The 19,970-nt window shown below is 41.5% G+C and overlaps 2 protein-coding genes across 2 annotated transcripts in view; one reads left to right on the top strand and one right to left on the bottom strand.

Annotated features, from left to right (window-relative positions):
• The first annotated feature begins 6,266 nt into the window (after positions 1-6,266).
• Positions 6,267-12,262, top strand: LOC106560615 (claudin-18). The gene is made up of 5 exons (XM_014123663.3): positions 6,267-6,731; positions 10,225-10,389; positions 10,542-10,686; positions 11,444-11,563; positions 11,809-12,262. The coding sequence occupies exons 1-5, from the start codon at positions 6,512-6,514 to the stop codon at positions 11,942-11,944; spliced, it is 786 nt and encodes a 261-aa protein (XP_013979138.1). The 5' UTR covers positions 6,267-6,511; the 3' UTR covers positions 11,945-12,262.
• A 1,090-nt stretch (positions 12,263-13,352) lies between these two features.
• The window catches only part of dzip1l (DAZ interacting zinc finger protein 1-like), a 29,821-nt gene continuing 23,203 nt past the window's right edge, over positions 13,353-19,970 (bottom strand). The window contains exons 15-17 of the mRNA XM_082957085.1: positions 16,737-16,987; positions 16,354-16,490; positions 13,353-14,788 (exon numbers count right to left, since the gene is read on the bottom strand). Of these exons, the coding sequence (XP_082813211.1) occupies positions 14,615-14,788; positions 16,354-16,490; positions 16,737-16,987 (562 nt within the window). The 3' untranslated portion in view covers positions 13,353-14,614. The remainder of the gene's footprint in view (positions 14,789-16,353; positions 16,491-16,736; positions 16,988-19,970) is intronic.

The following is a 19,970-nucleotide window of genomic DNA, read 5'->3' as shown; positions in this document are numbered from 1 at the left end:
CTCTCCTCCTCTCCACCTCCTCTTCTCAACCTCCACCCCGACCTCCTCTCCTCCTCTCCACCTCCTCTTCTCAACCTCCACCCCCACCTCCTCTCCTCATCCTCTCCTCCTCTCTACATCCTCTCCACCTCCTCCTCTCCTCCTCTCCACCTCCTCTTCTCAACCTCCACCCCCACCTCCTCTCCTCATCCTTCCTCCTCTCTACCTCCTCTCCACCTCCTCCTCTCCACCCCCACCTCCTCTCCACCTCCACCTCCTCTCCAAACCACCTCCTCTCCTCTCCAACTCCTCTCCTCTCCTGCTCTCTACCTCCTCTCCACCTCCTCCTCTCCTCTCCACCTCCTCCTCTCATTTCCACCTCCTCCTCTCCATCTCCTCCTATCCTCCTCTCCTCCTCTCTACCTCCTCTCCACCTCCTCTTCTCCTCTCCACCTTCTCTCCTCTCCTCTCCACCTCCTCCTCTCCATCTCCTCCTATCCTCCTCTCCTCCTCTCTACCTCCTCTCCACCTCCTCTTCTCCTCTCCACCTCCTCTCCTCTCCACCTCCTCCTCTCCTCTCGACTTCTCCTTTCCACCTTCTCCTCTCCTCCTCTCTACCTCCTCTCCTCCTCCCATCTCATCTCCACCTTTCCTCATCTCTACCTCTCCACTTCCACCACCACATCCTCTTCCTCCACTCCTCTCCTCCTCCTCCCCACCTGTCTCTAATCCTGCAGCTGTATAGACATAATTAACCCAGGCTGGTTGACTGTGGTTTAGCCTGACACCTCCACATCCCCCTTACTCTTCTGATCAACCTCAGCTCAGGTAAATAGTGGAATTAAGTACTGCTAAGTATCTTGTCGTGCACAAACAGATCAGGAACTCTGCTCCGTTGCTGCTGACATGTTGTTGTTGTTGTTGTTGTTGAGCTCCTCCTCTGTTTTTTTTTAGGTACCAGAACTACTCTACCGTTCAAAAGTTTGGGTCACTTAGAAATTTCCTTGTTTCTTAAAGAAAAGCTAAAAAAATGTGTCCATTAAAATAACATCAAATTGATTAGAAATACAGTGTAGACATTGTTAATGTTGTAAATGACTATTGTAGTTGGAAACGGCAGATTTTTTTATGGAATATCTACATAGGCGTACAGAGACCCATTATCAGCAACCGTTAGAGTGTCTAGTTTGAGAAACAGACGCCTCACAAGTCCTCAACTGGCAGCTTTATTAAATAGTACGCGCAAAACACCAGTCTCAACGTCAACAGTGAAGAGGCGACTCCGGGATTCTGGCCTTCTAGGCAGAGTTCCTCTGTCCAGTGTCTGTTTTCTTTTGCCCATCTTTTCTTTTTATTGGCCAGTCTGAGATATGGCTTTTTGTTTGCAACTCTGCCTAGAAGGCCAGCATCCTGGATTTGCCTCTTCACTTTTGACGTTGAGGAACTATTTGATGAAGCTGCCAGCTGAGGACTTGTGAGGCCTCTGTTTCTCAAACTAGACACTCTAATGTACTTGTCCTCTTGCTCAGTTGTGCACCTTGGCCTCCCACTCTTCTTTCTATTCTGGTTAGAGCCAGTTTGCGCTGTTCTGTGAAGGGAGTAGTACACAGCGCTGTACAATATCTTCAGTTTCTTGGCAATTTCTCGCATGGAATAGCCTTCATTTCTCAGAATAAGAATAGACTGGCGAGTTTCAGAAGAAAGATCTTTGTTTCTGGCCATTTTGAGCCTGTAATCGAACCCACAAATGCTGATGCTACAGATACTCAACTAGTCTAAAGAAGGCCAGTTTTATTGCTTCTTTAATCAGCACAACTATTTTCAGCTGTGCTAACATAATTGCAAAAGGGTTTTCAATGGTCAATTAGCCTTTTAAAATGAGTAACTTGGATTAGCTAACACAACGTTCCATTGGAACACAGGAGTGATGGTTGCTGATAATGGACCTCTGTACGCTTATGTAGATATTCCATAAAAAAATCTGTCGTTTCCAGCTACAATAGTCATTTACAACATTAACAATGTCTACACTGTATTTGTGATCAATTTGATGTTATTTTAATGGACACAAAATGCGCTTTTCTTTAAAGAAACATGGACATTTCTAAGTGACCCCAAACTTTTGAACGGTAGTCTACATCTTACAGCGTGATAATCAGTTACACTCTTTGTAGAGGATTATCTGTCAACAATAGCCAGGTCCCCAAAAATGCCGACATGTAGGCTATTGTAAGTCTTTGTTGCTAGGTAGACTGTCTGCACACTAAACCAAGATCTAGGCCTACTCGGAGCAAGGCAATGTGTATCGTGCTGATACAAGACGGTGCACAAAAATCTGACAGATTCTAACTCCCCTACCAAGCAGGGAAAGAACTAACAGAAGCCCAGTTCTTTTTCCAGAACAGTTTTGTTTTATCAAGTTTCAGCCGAGGTAGAGTAGCTACCGTCTGTCTGTCCCGGAGGTCCAGCAAACTTAATCTCTCATGCACCCCCCTCAACGCCAAACAGACGGGAACTAATTTACTGTCTCATCCTCATTCTTTCAGCTGCGCCAAGTAGCTGTATACAGTACATACCAGATCAAAGCCGTAATTGAAAAATAATTATAGGCACTTAATCATAGAAAGCAGTGGGCTAATTGAAGTGGCAACAAGGAGGCGAGCGGCGGCCCTCGGAATCGTGGCAGAATAGATGATATTGCATTGTCTTTAATAAAGCATCTTCTTCAATCCTCATTGTCTCTCAGATTAAATTGGAGAGGGCTATTAGCCTGGTTAATTGACTCTCTAATTTAGATCTCGCCCCACTGAATGCATAACGGATGCACGCCTGTCGGCCAATGATGTGTGCACTCTGTCACACCGTCCTGCTAGACTCCGATTGGTTAATTGCTCAGGGATTTTAGAAGTTTTCAGTCATTCTTCAAAATGGAACAGAACGGTGAGGTGTGAGACTCCCTTCCTCTCCTCTCCGTTCCTCTCCACTCTCTCTCCTTCTCTCTCTCTCTCTCTCTCTCTCTCTCTCTCTCTCTCTCTCTCTCTCTCTCTCTCTCTCTCTCTCTTTATGGCCTCTATTTGACAGAATAGTCAAATGTGTGCTGAAATCCTAATTGTCCTCCTTCTGACCTGTTCACATTCTCTAAAAGTTCCTGAGGCCCGTTGAGAAATACAAATGGCACATTTCCGCTCAAGGCCTCTTTGCGTGAATGAAGGCGTTCTTATCACGCTCTCTGCAAACGTCTCCCCTGCTGTGATGGTGGAGACAGCCTGGTGGAGACAGCCTGGTTGGAGACAGCCTGCTCCAGCTCTGCCCTCTAGTGGTGAAAGGCTGGTAGTAAAGTGATTGCTGGCAGAACAAGAGCCCATTTGAGGAGGAGTTCTGCTTTCCCCAATGGGACCCTATTCCATATAAAGTGCACTACTTTTGACCAGGGCCCATGTTATACCGGGGCCCATGTTAAAAAGGGAATAGGGTGCCATTTAGGACTCAGTCGAGGAGGTCAAGGCAGGCATCTGACGGTGAAAGGAAGGTAGTTGGTAGTAAATAAATGCACCTATTTTACCACCATTTCCCAGGGCAGCCTTTCATCATTTTCAACAGAGATAGGTGTGTTTTGTGTTCCTTCCTTTTCTCTGTGGCCTCACTAATGGAAGTCCAAATTCACTAATGAAATGGAACTCGGTGTAAAGAAAGATGCCCCCTAAAAGTTACAGCCCTGAAAACTTTTCTACAACATGTTCAGCACTTGTAAAATGACAGTGAGCTGATAAAGCAGCCAGATCGCTCAAGATTGACTTCGAAATTGGACGTCTGTCCATGTCCTCAGGATGTCTGGAAATGCTTTCATAACCGGCCACTAGGGGCAGTAGTGAGCACAATTACCATCAACTAGGCATGGGTTTGCTAGGGTATTGTAGACAGAGGTGGTGGATGGTTATAATCACATGACTCCAGAAACAAAGGTCGTGTCTTCAATATCAGCGTTAGACAATTTTTTTTTTTTTACTTAATCTTATGCCAAACCTTAACCCTTCACTCAATTTAAGGTTGTAACCCGATCCAAAACATTAACTTCGAAATTTTACGTTTGTAAAAACTAAATGATGAGGAGCAGCAGGAGCAACCCAGGGTGTCACACTTGGAAATATGATGTTTGGAGAAACATGAATAAACGTCAGAATCTGAAGTGAAATTGGTAAAAACGTGAGATTTTGTTGGCCTGGGTAAAAAGTAGTACACTATCTACAGATGTAGGGTCATAATGTGTATGTGCTACAACAAGAAAACAATCCTGCAGCAACTGGGAAAAGTGAATTATCATATGGATTATAATCATAGGCCTTTTTAAACCTCAAATACACTACACGTTTTAAGAGAAGATCCTACATCTGTAGGGAATAGAGTGCATTTTGGATTAGGCCATAGTCTACTCTGCTGCAAGAACTACAGTACCACTCTACTGACAGTGATAACACTAAGTAGTCAGGTCGCTGTGTGAATATGTACAAAATACTACTACTAGTATAATACTTGAATACGGCCTAATGTCACATTGGTGTGAAGGATCCGGAGACTGAAGCAGGAATGCGTAATAGGATTTTTTATTAAGCCCATATTACGGCGTGCAGTGTAAAGGCACGGGGACGAAGACCAAACAAACACGTAACAAAACACAGGGATGAACCCCAAACAAAAGAGCGAGGAGTACCTCGAATAATTAACACACGCACACAATGTTTAACAAACGGGACGAGACCCATAATCATCTGAGCAATCCACAATGGCACGAAAGCCCAAAACACATAGCACAGGTACTCACACGCTCCAACGGACATTGTAACAATAGTCGACCGTCCAAAGGGCACATATATACAAATAGAATCAGTGGGAAATAGGAGCCAGGTGTACGTAATGAAAGTTCCGGAGGGATCCGTGACACCTAAGTTCCATTTTTCTAAAACTAGAAACAATTTTTATGAAATATTATAGCTGAGTATTTATTGAGCTATAATGTTCCCAGGAATGAGAAAAATACTTGTGTTCTGGTCCTGTCTTATCAGACAGTTAAGGTGGTCTACTACAGTCACCATATCTGTTCCATTTCTCTGGGCGGACCCCCATCTAATCTCTTTATCTAACTGATTAGAGTTCTAACGACCTGAGAAGGCCATTCCACTACAATACAGTCTCAAAGGATATCTCTGTTGACTCTCACATTTTTCATAAACTACATAGAGACATTGGCCTTTCTGTTTGTTAGAATGAGCCAGTATTGCTTTCAGGTATAGCCATCATTCTTTCTGTCACTTTCTATAATATTAAATATATAACGTACTTCTAGCAAAGTAAAAAAAAATACATTTCCAAATTAAATTTGTGCTACTATAACAGATATTTTTCTGTCAGGAACCTACATATTCTGTTGGATAAATCCATTTCATCTTTTGGATGTTAGGTTTCAATGACCTGAAATTACAGATATTTTGTGTCTCTCTCTCGAACGCAGGTGCCTGACATTTCTTTTCAAGATATCAGCCTTTGTTAAATTGGTTTCAGTTCTCCACAATGATACAATCATATCAGTATTTTCTATTTACCTTAGCTTGACTGGCTGACTGACTGGCTGGCTGGCTGGCTGGTGGTGATACAGAACTACAGTGTGTCAATAGAGTCATCGGGTATCATTATTAAAAAGGGACAGAAACAGGCACAAAACACAGAACCAAAGTAGCAAATGCTTTTCTATCCACATCAAGGATGCGTTAGATACTTACTGAGTACCCTTAAGTTTAAGGCATGATTCAAAAAAAAAAAACTGCTTGTATAGAGAAATATCGGACTTCATGCTGCTGGCTGCAAAGTATAGACATCAAAGATACAATATGTTAAATAGTGTAGGATGAGTGTTCATTTGACTTCTAGGTTCTCAGATCAGTTTGAGAAACTCTTGATGTAATGAGAGGAAAACCCCCCTGGGTTAAATGTGGAGTATCAATTCAGAAATTGAATACATAGTCTTGTTATCAAAGTATTGGTCAACCTCTTAACTTTCTGTGTGACCGTTACACCAACCGTAACCTCCTACGCCCCACCCAACAGTAAGGGGTACGTCCCAAATGGCACCTTATTTGCTATGTAGTGAACTACTTTTGACTAGAGATCATGGTCAAATGTAGTGCACCATATAGGGAATAGGGTGGCATTTGGGACACAGGGGATGACTTGGCAACAGTGGGCAAACACAGAAGGACAGATGTAACAGTCTTTCATGAGGTCAAGCCTGCCAGTATCAGATTCACTTCAAACACAGCGAGTCAAAAGCCCAGTCTCAGTGTTGGCATTGGGGCATTAGAAACAATCAGAAGCTGAGAGACTCTGCAGTAGCTAAGGTTCAGATTTTTTTGGTTCGTTATTTTTGCCTACCGAGAGAGAAAGAAGAAGGTTGTGATAGTGTTGAACGTTAGCTTTGCCACAGAGAGAGAGGCAGGAGTTGGTTTCCCACCGAGAGAGAAGAGAGAGAGGCATCTGCATCATGGCGGCGACCCTGTGCCAGGTGATGGGCTTTGTGCTGAGCCTGCTGGGGGTGGGTGGGATTATAGCCGCCACTGGGATGGACCAGTGGGCGACGGAGGACCTGTACGACAACCCTGTGACCGCCATCTTCTCCTACTCAGGACTCTGGAGATCCTGCGTCCGGCAGAGCTCCGGATTCACAGAGTGCCGACCCTACTTCACCATCCTGGGGTTACCAGGTACGTACACTATACCAAATATCCTGATAAAGGTTGACTGAGACCAAAACATTGATGAATTAGATCCATTAAATGGTTGTGTATCAAGATCACTGACGTGCTGGAGTTTTCCTTATTTTTAAACGTTCACCATTGCCAACCTTACTTCCTGGGTCTACCAGGTACAACGAACGCCATTGTCCTCATACAGTTGCAGCAGCCTCTACTCTACACAGTAGTGACCAGAGCAACAAGTTGACATGACACAAGCTCTATGACTCAACACGTAATAGTAACTTGTTGATTTACTGTGATAGTTTAGTTTACTCAGTTACTATGGATCCAGTTCAATAGTTCATTGAATGCAACTGACTAAAGTAAGTTGGGACAAATTCCCATTTTATTACACATAAAGCCAAGAAAGTCAGGAAAAGTAGGACATTAGTTTATGCTAGGTTAATTTACATTATGTATGAATAGATGGTAATATTGATGGATCAGTAAAAGTCACACCACCGTGGGGATAGACTAATTGAGAAGTAGGTCAATATTGTAGTGTGGTGATTGGGAAATGTCTAAATAGTTTGGATTTTGTTACCTGAGAACCACATATAAAAAGGTCAGTCGAGACACACCCTTCGTTAGTAACGAAAGCGCGGAAACTCTTACTGAAAATACAACCGTTGCCCGAAACTGTGACAGCAACTCATGCAAATGTTTTTCAAACACCTGATAAGGTTCGTTCCCTGTTCAAGAGTACATAGTGATAAAAACCAGAGGATAGACAGCCATTTCATGACTTCATTTACATCACAAAGCCAAGGAGGGGTTTGACATCGAACAAAAAGGGAACCTAAAATGGCCGCCACAAAGATTATTTTAGCGGCTTTATGCTGGGTGCATTGGGTGCGTTTTTGATATCTGCTGCCACAGTCATGTGGGGTTTACAGAACTATCATTTCTCAGTTGTAACATCTCGATTGAGCTTTGTATGTCGAGTACATCTCAAAGGTGTGACTCTGTCTAAAAAAATATATTACATTTGTTTATATAAGTACACATTAATTAGTGGAATAAAACAAACATTTGTTTATTTCACTTGACTTTGAAACAAACCATTTTGAGCATTTCTAATCTAGTTTCTTCAGCAGTGTTTGTTCTTTAAGAGTGCGTGTTAAAAGCGGGAAGTGAGATTATCTTCCTGGGAAACAAAATCTAGTTTAGTAAAGTGGGTCATTTTAAAGAATAGAGTTCAAGGCCATGATCAATAAAAGGTCAAGTTTGTTTTTGTCTCACAAAATCTAGTTGTGTTGATTTAAACAACTTTACTAGATCGGTTCAATCTTCTTTTTTAAAAACCTAGAGTTGATAGACGCACCAGAGACATTTGTTTTAGCACGGGCTGCGTTTTAATCCACCACATCCGTCGATGTAATTCTTCCGCATCTGCAGTGGAATGTGGCAGAGCTACAACCCTGTTCGTCACGAGATATCCCGGAAAATCGGTCTTCTCATGAAAATGTCTGTAGCGTCCGAACGGTTTGGCCTAACAACTAATATGACCCCACTATGGAAAGAGGAGACTCTCACGAACACGCTGGTGTTCTACAGCTCCCACAAGTGTCATGGGACTTGTCTGAAGGTAACCCGTTACCGGTTAAAAAAGATTCTGGAAGTATGGAAGTAGTTTTGTGTCAGTCCGCAAAAACAATGTTTGGATTAAAAATGTGTCCCAAAAAAACTAACATTTTTCCTGAGCTTTTTTATATCTCCTAGATATAGGACAGACACTTCAAACCTTATTACTTATGATTTATTTTTTGAATGTATTGTTTTGAAATTTATGAATGTGTTATTTAATAAGTTTCTATGGGCTATTGCAGTAAAAGCCAAATTCTATATTTTATCAGAAAATGATATATATTTTTAAATTGAGACCTAAAGGGGTCCTAAAATTCAAAACCAAATAGCTAAATGATCCATGGTATGACCTTCTTAAAATAATTCAAAATGTTAGCTTAGTACCCCCCCCCCCCCCCCCCCCACACACACACACACACAAAGGCTTAGACCTTTATGGGTTAAATAATTGTATACAACTACATTCAAGAGCAGGGAGTAAGATTATCTTCCAGGCACAAAAATATAGTTAAGTGGCCCCTCAAAACAGGAGTACTATAGGGGCCTAATCAATACAACAAAACAGGAGTACTATAGGGGTCTAATCAATATAACAAAACAGGAATACTATAGGGGCCTAATCAATACAACAAAACAGGAGTACTATAGGGCCTAATCAATACAACAAAACAGGAGTACTATAGAGGCCTAATCAATACAACAAAACAGGAGTACTATAGAGGCCTAATCAATACAACAAAACAGGAGTACTATAGGGGCCTAGTCAATACAACAAAACAGGAGTACTATAGGGGCCTAATCAATACAACAAAACAGGAGTACTATAGGGGCCTAATCAATACAACAAAACAGGAGTACTATAGGGGCCTAATCAATACAACAAAACAGGAGTACTATAGAGGCCTAATCAATACAACAAAACAGGAGTACTATAGGGGCCTAGTCAATACAACAAAACAGGAGTACTATAGGGGCCTAATCAATACAACAAAACAGGAGTACTATAGGGGCCTAATCAATACAACAAAACAGGAATACTATAGGGGCCTAATCAATACAACAAAACAGGAGTACTATAGGGGCCTAATCAATACAACAAAACAGGAGTACTATAGGGGCCTAATCAATACAACAAAACAGGAGTACTATAGAGGCCTAATCAATACAACAAAACAGGAGTACTATAGGGGCCTAATCAATACAACAAAACAGGAGTACTATAGGGGCCTAGTCAATACAACAAAACAGGAGTACTATAGGGGCCTAATCAATACAACAAAACAGGAGTACTATAGGGGCCTAATCAATACAACAAAACAGGAGTACTATAGGGGCCTAGTCAATACAACAAAACAGGAGTACTATAGGGGCCTAGTCAATACAACTGTTTTGTCTTTTGAATGTAGATTTTAGAATAAATGTAGTTTTAGCTTTTTAAATGTTGGAATGTCTGCAATCCACATTGAATACCACAGTACTTTGGTAGATGGATAGAATACTAATAGGAAAGCAGTACTTATAGGATACACACAATAACGGGTTACCTAAGTACCAAATAAAGACAAGTAGATCTGACTGTATGTTTTAGTTTGACCTATAGACTAGTCTATCTGACTGTGTGTTTTGGTTTGACCTATAGATTAGTTTATCTGACTGTGTGTTTTGGTTTGATCTGTAGACTAGTTTATCTGACTGTGTGTTTTGGTTTGACCTATAGACTAGTTTATCTGACTGTGTGTTTTGGTTTGACCTGTAGACTAGTCTATCTGACTGTGTGTTTTGGTTTGACCTGTAGACTAGTCTATCTGACTGTGTGTTTTGGTTTGACCTGTAGACTAGTTTAGCTGACTGTGTGTTTTGGTTTGACCTGCAGCTATGCTCCAAGCTGTGCGGGCCCTGATGATAGTGGGGATGGTCCTGGGAGCCATCGGTTGTCTGGTCGCCATCTTTGCCCTCAAGTGTCTGAAGATGGGGAACATGGAGGACAGCGTCAAGGCTACCATGACGTTGACCTCTGGGGTCATGTTTCTGCTCGGAGGTGAGGTGATGTTGTGGTAATGTTTTTGTGATGTTTTGGTATTGATGTTCATAACTGGCAAGCAAAATCATTCTCATTCAATTTGGGTTTAAAGCCAAAAAGACACATTTCTGTGATCTGAAAATGACACAATGTAATTTCCATCCTCCTAGGTGTTTGTGGCATTGCTGGAGTGTCGGTCTTTGCCAACCTAATCGTTAGCAGCTTCCGGTTCACCACCTATGCAGATGGTGGATATGGAGGAGGAGGAGTACTGGGGGGAGGATTAGGGGGAATGGGAGGATCTCTCACGCCCAGGTACATTAAAGCCCTCATACAGTCTTTTATTCATTTTTTTAATCGTCACTGTAATCTAATAAATCAGTGTGTGTGTTTAATTTTATTGAAATAGAGTAACTCCAAGTATATTTTTGTATCATTTGTGTAATTGAAAACGCTCAGTCTAATCGTGTGGGCGTGTCAATGCAAATGTAAATATATTTACGTACACAGCCCTGATTCGTGGATAGGATCGTCTAGACCCAGCTTACCCCTTTAAAGTAGGAGGATACATATGCAAATAAAAGATGACTGGTCATTGGTCAAAATAATCAGATCAGATTGTGATGTCATGATCTGGGCCAAAAATTCCAGGCATTATTTTTCAAACAGCTCTTACAGGATTTTTTGGGGTTATTTTCGACCTCATAGTGTGGAAATATCATCAAAACAAATAGGAAAATATATATATTTTTTTTAACTGCACTGGCACCTTAAACTGCAACATGAGAAGGATTCACTTTTGTTGTGTCCCAAATGGCACCCTATTCCATATATAGTGCACTACTATTGACCAGAGTCTTATGGGATAAGATACGGCATTTGTTTCTATTAGTGGACATGAACAAGTGGTATAAAATGAATATGTGGGCCCTGGTTAAAAGTAGTACACTATGTAAGGAAGAGTGTGGCATTTGGGTGGCAAGCCTTGGTACATAAGCTGGTATCAATTATAAGGTGATGATGCCAATTTGTCATTTTTTTAACGTGTCAATGTATCTCCTTGGTTTCTCAGGTACACCTTTGGCTCCGCCCTCTTTGTGGGGTGGATAGGCGGAGCCGTGCTGGTCGTGGGAGGGGTTATGATGTGTATGGCCTGTCGGGGGATGGTTCCACCAGAGGAGAAGAGACAAAAGTAAGGTTCATTTTTCTCCATCATATCATGAGTGAGAGAAACATGCTCATTCCCTCAATAAAATGGCATCATTCTCAAGAAAACAAAACATACAAGAACTTTCAAATCATGAAACACATGCCTCATACACAGCTTATAAATTAAAGTTATAGTGTTACCAAACTTTCAAGTAATTCCTGAATATTCTTGTGTTATTCTTAATCACAAATAGAATCCATAATCATTTTGTTTTCTTTCTACCTCAGTTATGGGATGGCCTACAAGCCTGCTTCCCAACACACAACAGTTTACAAAGCTAATGCCAGACCCAGAACGGCCTATGACGAGTCTTTCAGAGCCCAGAGTATGGATGGAAGACAATCCAACCAGCAATATGTGTGAAGAATATAATATTATGTACTGTTAGGTTTTAGAGGTTCTCTGAAAATAAGCAAAAACTGTTTTAATGTATCGATGCCAATCACATGTAGCTCTGAGGGGCTTAGAAGATTTCATAGTGGGTTGCTATAGAGGTTTCAGAGGGTTGCTATAGAGGGTGTCCTTCATAGAGGTTTCATAGGAAAACCTTCTTCAGGTTTGATTAGTTATTTTTGTACTTGGAGCTCTCTTATATTCTATGTTTTTGTTATTCTGCATTTCAGGGGACAATATTGTAATTTTCTAATGCATCTGTATTAAAAGTCAATCAAATTTCCAGAACTTCATGTTTGTTTTTTTTATTTTCAAACGCAGTATAAAATATAGAAAAAAAGGTTAATGAACAATCAATTTCTTCACACATTGATTTGAGAAATATTTAATTATTTATTCATAGTGCAAATAGTTGGAAATATGTTATAAATATGAATTGTTAATTTCCTTTAAAATTTGAAAATAAAAAACAGTAGCTATATCAAAATCATAAAAAAAAAATAAAAAAAAAATACTAATTCCCTACAGTGGCAGAAAGTATTCACCACTTTTGCTTTTTCCACATTTTGTTGTTTTACAGCCTGCATTTAAAATGGATTAAATTGATATATGTGTCACTGGCCTACACACACACACACACACACACACACACACACACACACACACACACACACACAAACAATACCCCATATTGTCAAAGGGGAATTATGTTTTTAGACGTTTTTACAGATTCATTAAAAATTAAAAGCTCAAACTGTCAATAAGTATTGAACCCTTTTGTTATGGTAAGCCTAATTAGGTTCAGGAGTAAAAATGTGCTTAAGTCACATAATAAGTTGCATCGACTCACTCTGTGTGCAATAATAGTGTTTAACATGATTTGTGAATGACTACCTTATCTCTGTACCCCACACATGCAGATAATTGTAAAGTCCCTCAGTCGAGCAGTGAATTTCAAACACAGATTCAACCACAAAGACCAGGGAGGTTTTCTAATGCCTCGCAAAGAAGGGAACCTATTAGTAGTAAAAAAATGTAAAGCAGACATTGAATATCCCTTTGAGCATGGTGAAGTTATTAATTATACTTTGGATGGTGTATCAATACACCCAGTCACTACAAAGATACAGGCGACCTTCCTAACTCAGTTGCCGGAGAGGAAAGAAACCGCTCAAGGATTTCACCACGAGGCCAATGGTGACTTTAAAACAATTACAGAGGAAAGAAGGAAGCCTGTACCAAATAAAAAAATATTCCAAAACCTGCATCGTGTTTCCACTATTATTGCACACATTGTCCATGCAACGTATTATGTGACTTGTTAAGCACATTTTTACTCCTGAACTTATTTAGGCTTACCATAACTTTCTGAAGGCACTATATCTCCTGATTATAAAAAAAAACAAGTCATTACCACATTCAAAGTACCAACATAGTTCGAGTCCTACCAAGAAAGTCCCTATATATACACACGGAATAAAAATATAAAACGCAACATGCACCATTTTCAACTGTTACTGAGTTACAGTTCATATAAGGAAATCAGTAAATTGAAAAAAATCATTAGGCCCTAATCTATGGATTTCAAATGACTGGGCAAGGGAGCAGCCATGGTTGGGCCTGGTAGGGCATAGGCCCACCCAATCAGAATGAGTTTTTCCCCCACAAAAGGTCTTTATTACTGACAGATATCTATCAGGGTGGCTGGTCTCAGACAATCCTGTAGGTGAAGAAGCCTGATGTGGAGGACCTGGGCTGGCGTGGTTACACGTGGTCTGCGGTTGTGAGGCCAGTTGGACGTACTGCCAAATTATCTAAAACGACATTGGTAGAGAAATGAACATTCAATTCTCTGGTAACATCTTTGGTGGACATTCTTGCAGTCAGCATGCCAATTGCATGCTCCCTGAAAATTTGAGACATCCGTGGCATTGTGTTGTGTGACAAAACTGCACATTTTAGGAGTGGCCTTTTATTGTCCCCAGCATTTTAATGAGGGAAATAAGTATTTGACCCCCTCTCAATCAGAAAGATTTCTGGCTCCCAGGTGTCTTTTATACAGGTAACAAGATGAGATTAGGAGCACACTCTTAAAGGGAGTGCTCCTAACCGCAGCTTGTTACCTATATAATTACCTGTATACCTGTAATGATCATGCTGTTTAATCAGCTTCTTGATATGCCACACCTGTCAAGTGGATAGATTATCTTGGCAAAGGAGAAATGCTCGCTAACAGGGATAAACAAATTAGTGCCAAAAATTTGATAGAAATACACTTTTTAGAGAAATATGCTTTTTGCGCATATGGAACATTTCTGGAATATTTTATTTCAGCTCATGACACATTGGACCAACACTTTACATGTTGCGTTTCAATTTTTTCTGAGTATAGTTTGATTCTGGAAAATTGAATACAACTGAAAGGCTATTTATTCTGTTATTGTTTTATAACTGGTATTACACACCAGCTCCTCATCACGTTGGAATGCATCTTCTGTTAATTGTTTTAAAACTGGAAAAAAGAGTAATTCATATATCACATACGCCCATTGAAAAATAGATTTCTATCTCAAAAAGGCACTCATCTGGATAAATAAAGGATACATAGCACTAAATAAAATCAAAAACATGAAAAGTGCATTAAAGCCCTCCTGCTCTGCTGTTTGAGGAGCTCCACACGCTGGTTCCTGAGGTTCCTCCCAGGCCCACCTCGGTGCTCCCTTGCCCCCTTAGGGACTGAGACTGGCCCCCTACCGGCAGGGACAGGAGCTCCTCGATGGAAGACAATTCTAGGTCGCTCTCCTCATCCGATAACTAGGACAAAATGGAACATGTATGAATATTGAATCACTCGTATAGGTATCACACAAAGAAACAGGTCTATGCTATATAAGTATTGAGAGAGAAAATATACAATAAAAGTATATTGATACATAGAGAGACATTATAAAGGCTCATACATGCTTATAACAAATTATAAATAATTATATCTACAACCTTAAGTAAAGTGTTAGAGTATACAGTGCCTTCAGAAAGTATTCCTACCCCTTGACTTATTCTACATGTTGTTGTGTTACAGCCTAAATTCAAAATGGATTAAATTGATATATATATTTTCACCCATCTACACACAATACCCAATAATGACAAAGTGAAAACATGTTTTTAGAAATCTTAGCAAATGTATTGAAAATAAAATACAGAAATATCAAATTCACATAAGTATTCACACACACACACACACACACACGCACACACACACACACACACACACACACACACACACGAGTCAATACTTTGTAGAAGCACCTTTGGCAGCAATCTAGAGCTGTCAGGCTTTCTAGGTAAAAGGCGCTGCATGGCCAATCCGACGTTTGCATTTGCCGTGCAGCATTTACGGTGATACGGCCTCTGCAGAAGTCAGGGCATTCATACTTCTTGTACTTTGCGGAGCAGCGCAGAGCTGTTGAGCAGAGCTGTTGTGAAGGAAGTTCTCAAGGAAGTGAGTTTGTGTTTATACAGGATGTACCGCCCCCACCTACCATCAACCAATCATGTCATTGCGGAGCTATACAGAGCAATCCACATTGTTACAAAATTTGGGAGGTGCACGGCGATGCGGTACAGAGCTAAATTTGGCCTCTACATTCCTCCGGAGGCTCCGCAATTGGTTCAGTATTACTTTAGTGCCTTGTTGCAAACACGATGCAGGTTTTGGAATATTTTTATTCTGTACAGGCTTTCTTCTTTTCTCTGTAATTGTTTTAAAGTCACCATTGGCCTCGTGGTGAAATCCTTGAGCGGTTTCCTTCCTCTCCGGCAACTGAGTTAGGAAGGTCGCCTGTATCTTTGTAGTGACTGGGTGTATTGGTACACCATCCAAAGTGAAATTAATAACTTCACCATGCTCAAAGGGATATTCAATGTCTGTTTTCTTTTGTTTACCCATCTACCAATATGTGTCTTTTGCAAGGCATTAGAAAACCTCCCTGCTGTTTGAAATTCACTGCTTGACTGAGGGACTGTACAGATAATTGTATGTGTGGGGTACAGAGAAGAGGTAGTTATTCAAAAATCATGTTAAACACTGTTATTGCACACAGTGAGTCCATGCAACATATGTGACTTGTTAAGCAAATTTTTACTCCTGAACTACAGTATGTAGGCTTGCCATAACAAAGGGATTGAATAATCAAGACATTTCAGCTTTTCATTTTTAATTTGTAAACTTTTTTTTATAGTTCTACTTTGACATTATGGGGTTTTGTGTCTAGGCCAGTGACAAAAAATGTGTCCATTTAAAATTCAGACTGTAACACATCAAAATGTGGAAAAAGTCAGAGAGTGCGAATACTTTCTGAAGGTGCTGTATTTCTTACCTGTAGGGTTTTTAACGCTGTCCTGGGTTTGGGTAAGACCTTGGTTGCTGCTGGTGGCACCACCAATCTGGTTCCTCCTACTGGCTTGTTCATTGGAGAGCTCAATTGTCTCTCCAAGCTTCTGGTCAGGGTTTTAACTACAGACCCAGTCAACACAAAACAAGGGACCCAGCTGAAATAATCCTGATACTTCTTCACTACTCATTATTCAAAAACATAAAATACAACCCTGGGCAAGATGAAAACTTACTGTATAGCAATGCAATGACAACACAATTTGTAGAATTGTAAGGTTTACATAGTGAGATGATACGTTTTGGATTCATGATAGATTGGCCCTTATTGTGGGCTAAAATCGATCCAAATAAACAAACCAGTCTGACCTCCACGGTGGGTTGTTAGACTTGTAGGCCCTTCTGAGAGCTCTGTGTCTGTCCCAGACCAGTCCTCTCCCTGGGTAGAATCAGACATTGAGTACTTCTGCCTTGGGCTGGATCCAGACTGCACCACCCTCACAGAGGGGCCAGACCTACTGCCAGGGCTGGTGACAGAGGGGCCAGACCTACTGCCAGGGCTGGTGACAGAGGGAATGTCTTCTCCTGATGCCTCATCCTCAGAACTGAAGGGAGGGGTGCTGAAAGAGAAAGACATGTTTCTGACATTAACGCGCTTTTAAAAGAGGGGTGGGAAATGTATATATTCTTTTTTACATAAAACATTAAAACAGACACAATTATAGAAACGAAACCTATTCAAAACACATTCTTACAAAACAAATCCCAAGCTAGGGAGAGGTGCTGAAAGAGAAATACATATTTGTCATTAATACCACACACTTATAGAGGAGGGGTTACACTCCTCATGGAGGTTAAAGTAAGTACAATACGTGACAAGACAAAACAGTACAGGAGAGGACAGGAGAAGAGTGGGGTATGTTCAGAAGATACATGACAATGGGGTATGTTCAGTAGATACATGACAGTGGGGTATGTTCAGTACATTTTACATTTTTTACATTACATTACATTACATTAACGTCATTTAGCAGACGCTCTTATCCAGAGCGACTTACAAATTGGTGCATTCACCTTATGATATCCAGTGGAACAACCACTTTACAATAGTACATTACTTTATCCTATCCCAGGTATTCGTTAAATTTACATTTTAGTCATTTAGCAGACGCTCTTATCCAGAGCGACTTACAGTAGTGAATGCATACATTTCATTTCATGCATTTTTTTTATATATACTGCTCAAAAAAATAAAGGGAACACTTAAACAACACATCCTAGATCTGAATGAAATAAATAATCTTATTAAATACTTTTTTCTTTACATAGTTGAATGTGCTGACAACAAAATCACACAAAGATAATCAATGGAAATCCAATTTATCAACCCATGGAGGTCTGGATTTCGAGTCACACTCAAAATTAAAGTGGAAAACCACACTACAGGCTGATCCAACTTTGATGTAATGTCCTTAAAACAAGTCAAAATGAGGCTCAGTAGTGTGTGTGGCCTTCACGTGCCTGTATGACCTCCCTACAACACCTGGGCATGCTCCTGATGAGGTGGCGGATGGTCTCCTGAGGGATCTCCTCCCAGACCTGGACTAAAGCATCCGCCAACTCCTGGACAGTCTGTGGTGCAACGTGGCGTTGGTGGATGGAGCGAGACATGATATCTCAGATGTGCTCAATTGGATTCAGGTCTGGGGAACGGGCGGGCCAGTCCATAGCATCAATGCCTTCCTCTTGCAGGAACTGCTGACACACTCCAGCCACATGAGGTCTAGCATTGTCTTGCATTAGGATGAACCCAGGGCCAACTGCACCAGCATATGGTCTCACAAGGGGTCTGAGGATCTCATCTCGGTACCTAATGGCAGTCAGGCTACCTCTGGCGAGCACAGAGGGCTGTGCGGCCCCCCAAAGAAATGCCACCCCACACCATGACTGAGCCACCGCCAAACCGGTCATGCTGGAGGATGTTGCAGGCAGCAGAACGTTCTCCACGGCGTCTCCAGACTCTGTCACGTCTGTCACGTGCTCAGTGTAAACCTGCTTTCATCTTTGAAGAGCACAGGGCGCCAGTGGCGAATTTGCCAATCTTGGTGTTCTCTGGCAAATGCCAAACGTCCTGCACGGTGTTGGGCTGTAAGCACAACCCCCACCTGTGGACGTCGGGCCCTCATACCACCCTCATGGAGTCTGTTTCTGACCGTTTGAGCAGACACATGCACATTTGTGGCCTGCTGGAGATCATTTTGCAGGGCTCTGGCAGTGCTTCTCCTGCTCCTCCTTGCACAAAGGTGGAGGTAGCGGTCCTGCTGCTGGGTTGTTGCCCTCCTACGGCCTCCTCCACGTCTCCTGATGTACTGGCCTGTCTCCTGGTAGCGCCTCCATGCTCTGGACACTACGCTGACAGACACAGCAAACCTTCTTGCCACAGCTCGCATTGATGTGCCATCCTGGATGAGCTGCACTACCTGAGCCACTTGTGTGGGTTGTAGACTCCGTCTCATGCTACCACTAGAGTGAAAGCACCGCCAGCATTCAAAAGTGACCAAAACATCAGCCAGGAAGCATAGGAACTGAGAAGTGGTCTGTGGTCCCCACCTGCAGAACCACTCCTTTATTGGGGGTGTCTTGCTAATTGCCTATAATTTCCACCTGTTGTCTATTCCATTTGCACAACAGCATGTGAAATTTATTGTCAATCAATGTTGCTTCCTAAGTGGACAGTTTGATTTCACAGAAGTGTGATTGACTTGGAGTTACATTGTGTTGTTTAAGTGTTCCCTTTATTTTTTTGAGCAGTGTATACTTTTTTGTTGTACTGGCCCCCCGTGGGAATCGAACCCACAACCCTGGCGTTGCACACACTATGCTGGTGTTGCAAACACCATGCTCTACCAACTGAGCCACAGGGAAGACATGACAGTGGGGTATGTTCAGTAGATACATGACAGTGGGGTATGTTCAGTAGATACATAACAGTGGGGTATGTTCAGTATATATTGTAAACATGGCAATGGGGTATGTTCAGTAGATACTGTATACATGACAGTAGGGTACGTTCAGTATATACTCTACTGTTCAAAAGTTTGGGGTCTCTTCAAAATGTCCTTGTTTTTGAAAGAAAAGCAAACATTTTTGCCCATTAAAATAACATCAAATTGCTCAGAAATACAGTGTAGACATTGTTAATGTTGTAAATTACTATTGTAGCTGGAAACGGCTGATTTTCGCCGCACAAGTCCTCAACTGGCAGCTTCATTACATAGTCCCTGCAAAACACCAGTCTCAACGTCAACAGTGAAGAGGCGACTCCGGGATTCTGGCCTTCTAGGCAGAGTTCCTCTGTCCAGTGTCTGTGTTCTTTTGCCCATCCTTTATTTTTATTGGCCAGTCTGAGATATGGCTTTTTCTTTGCAACTCTGCCTAGAAGGCCAGAATCTCAGAGTCGCCTCTTCACTGTTGACGTTGAGACTGGTGTTTTGCGGGGACTATTTAATGAAGCTTCCAGTTGAGGACTTGTGAGGCATCTGTTTGTCAAACTAGACACTCTAATGTACTTGTCCTCTTGCCCAGTTGTGCACCTTGGCCTCC

The sequence above is a fragment of the Salmo salar genome, chromosome 10 (genome assembly GCF_965601325.2).
Source record: "Salmo salar chromosome 10, fSalSal1, whole genome shotgun sequence".
In the NCBI taxonomy this organism is placed as follows: domain Eukaryota; kingdom Metazoa; phylum Chordata; class Actinopteri; order Salmoniformes; family Salmonidae; genus Salmo; species Salmo salar.
This window is presented reverse-complemented; position numbering and strand designations above follow the sequence as displayed.

Bases quoted from the DNA above. Each gene is read 5' to 3' on its own strand.
- LOC106560615 (XM_014123663.3), top strand. From the start codon at position 6,512: ATGGCGGCGACCCTGTGCCAGGTGATGGGCTTTGTGCTGAGCCTGCTG. The intron at 6,732-10,224 runs GTACGTACACTA...TTTGACCTGCAG, and splicing joins CACCATCCTGGGGTTACCAG to CTATGCTCCAAGCTGTGCGG. The intron at 10,687-11,443 runs GTACATTAAAGC...TTGGTTTCTCAG, and splicing joins GGAGGATCTCTCACGCCCAG to GTACACCTTTGGCTCCGCCC.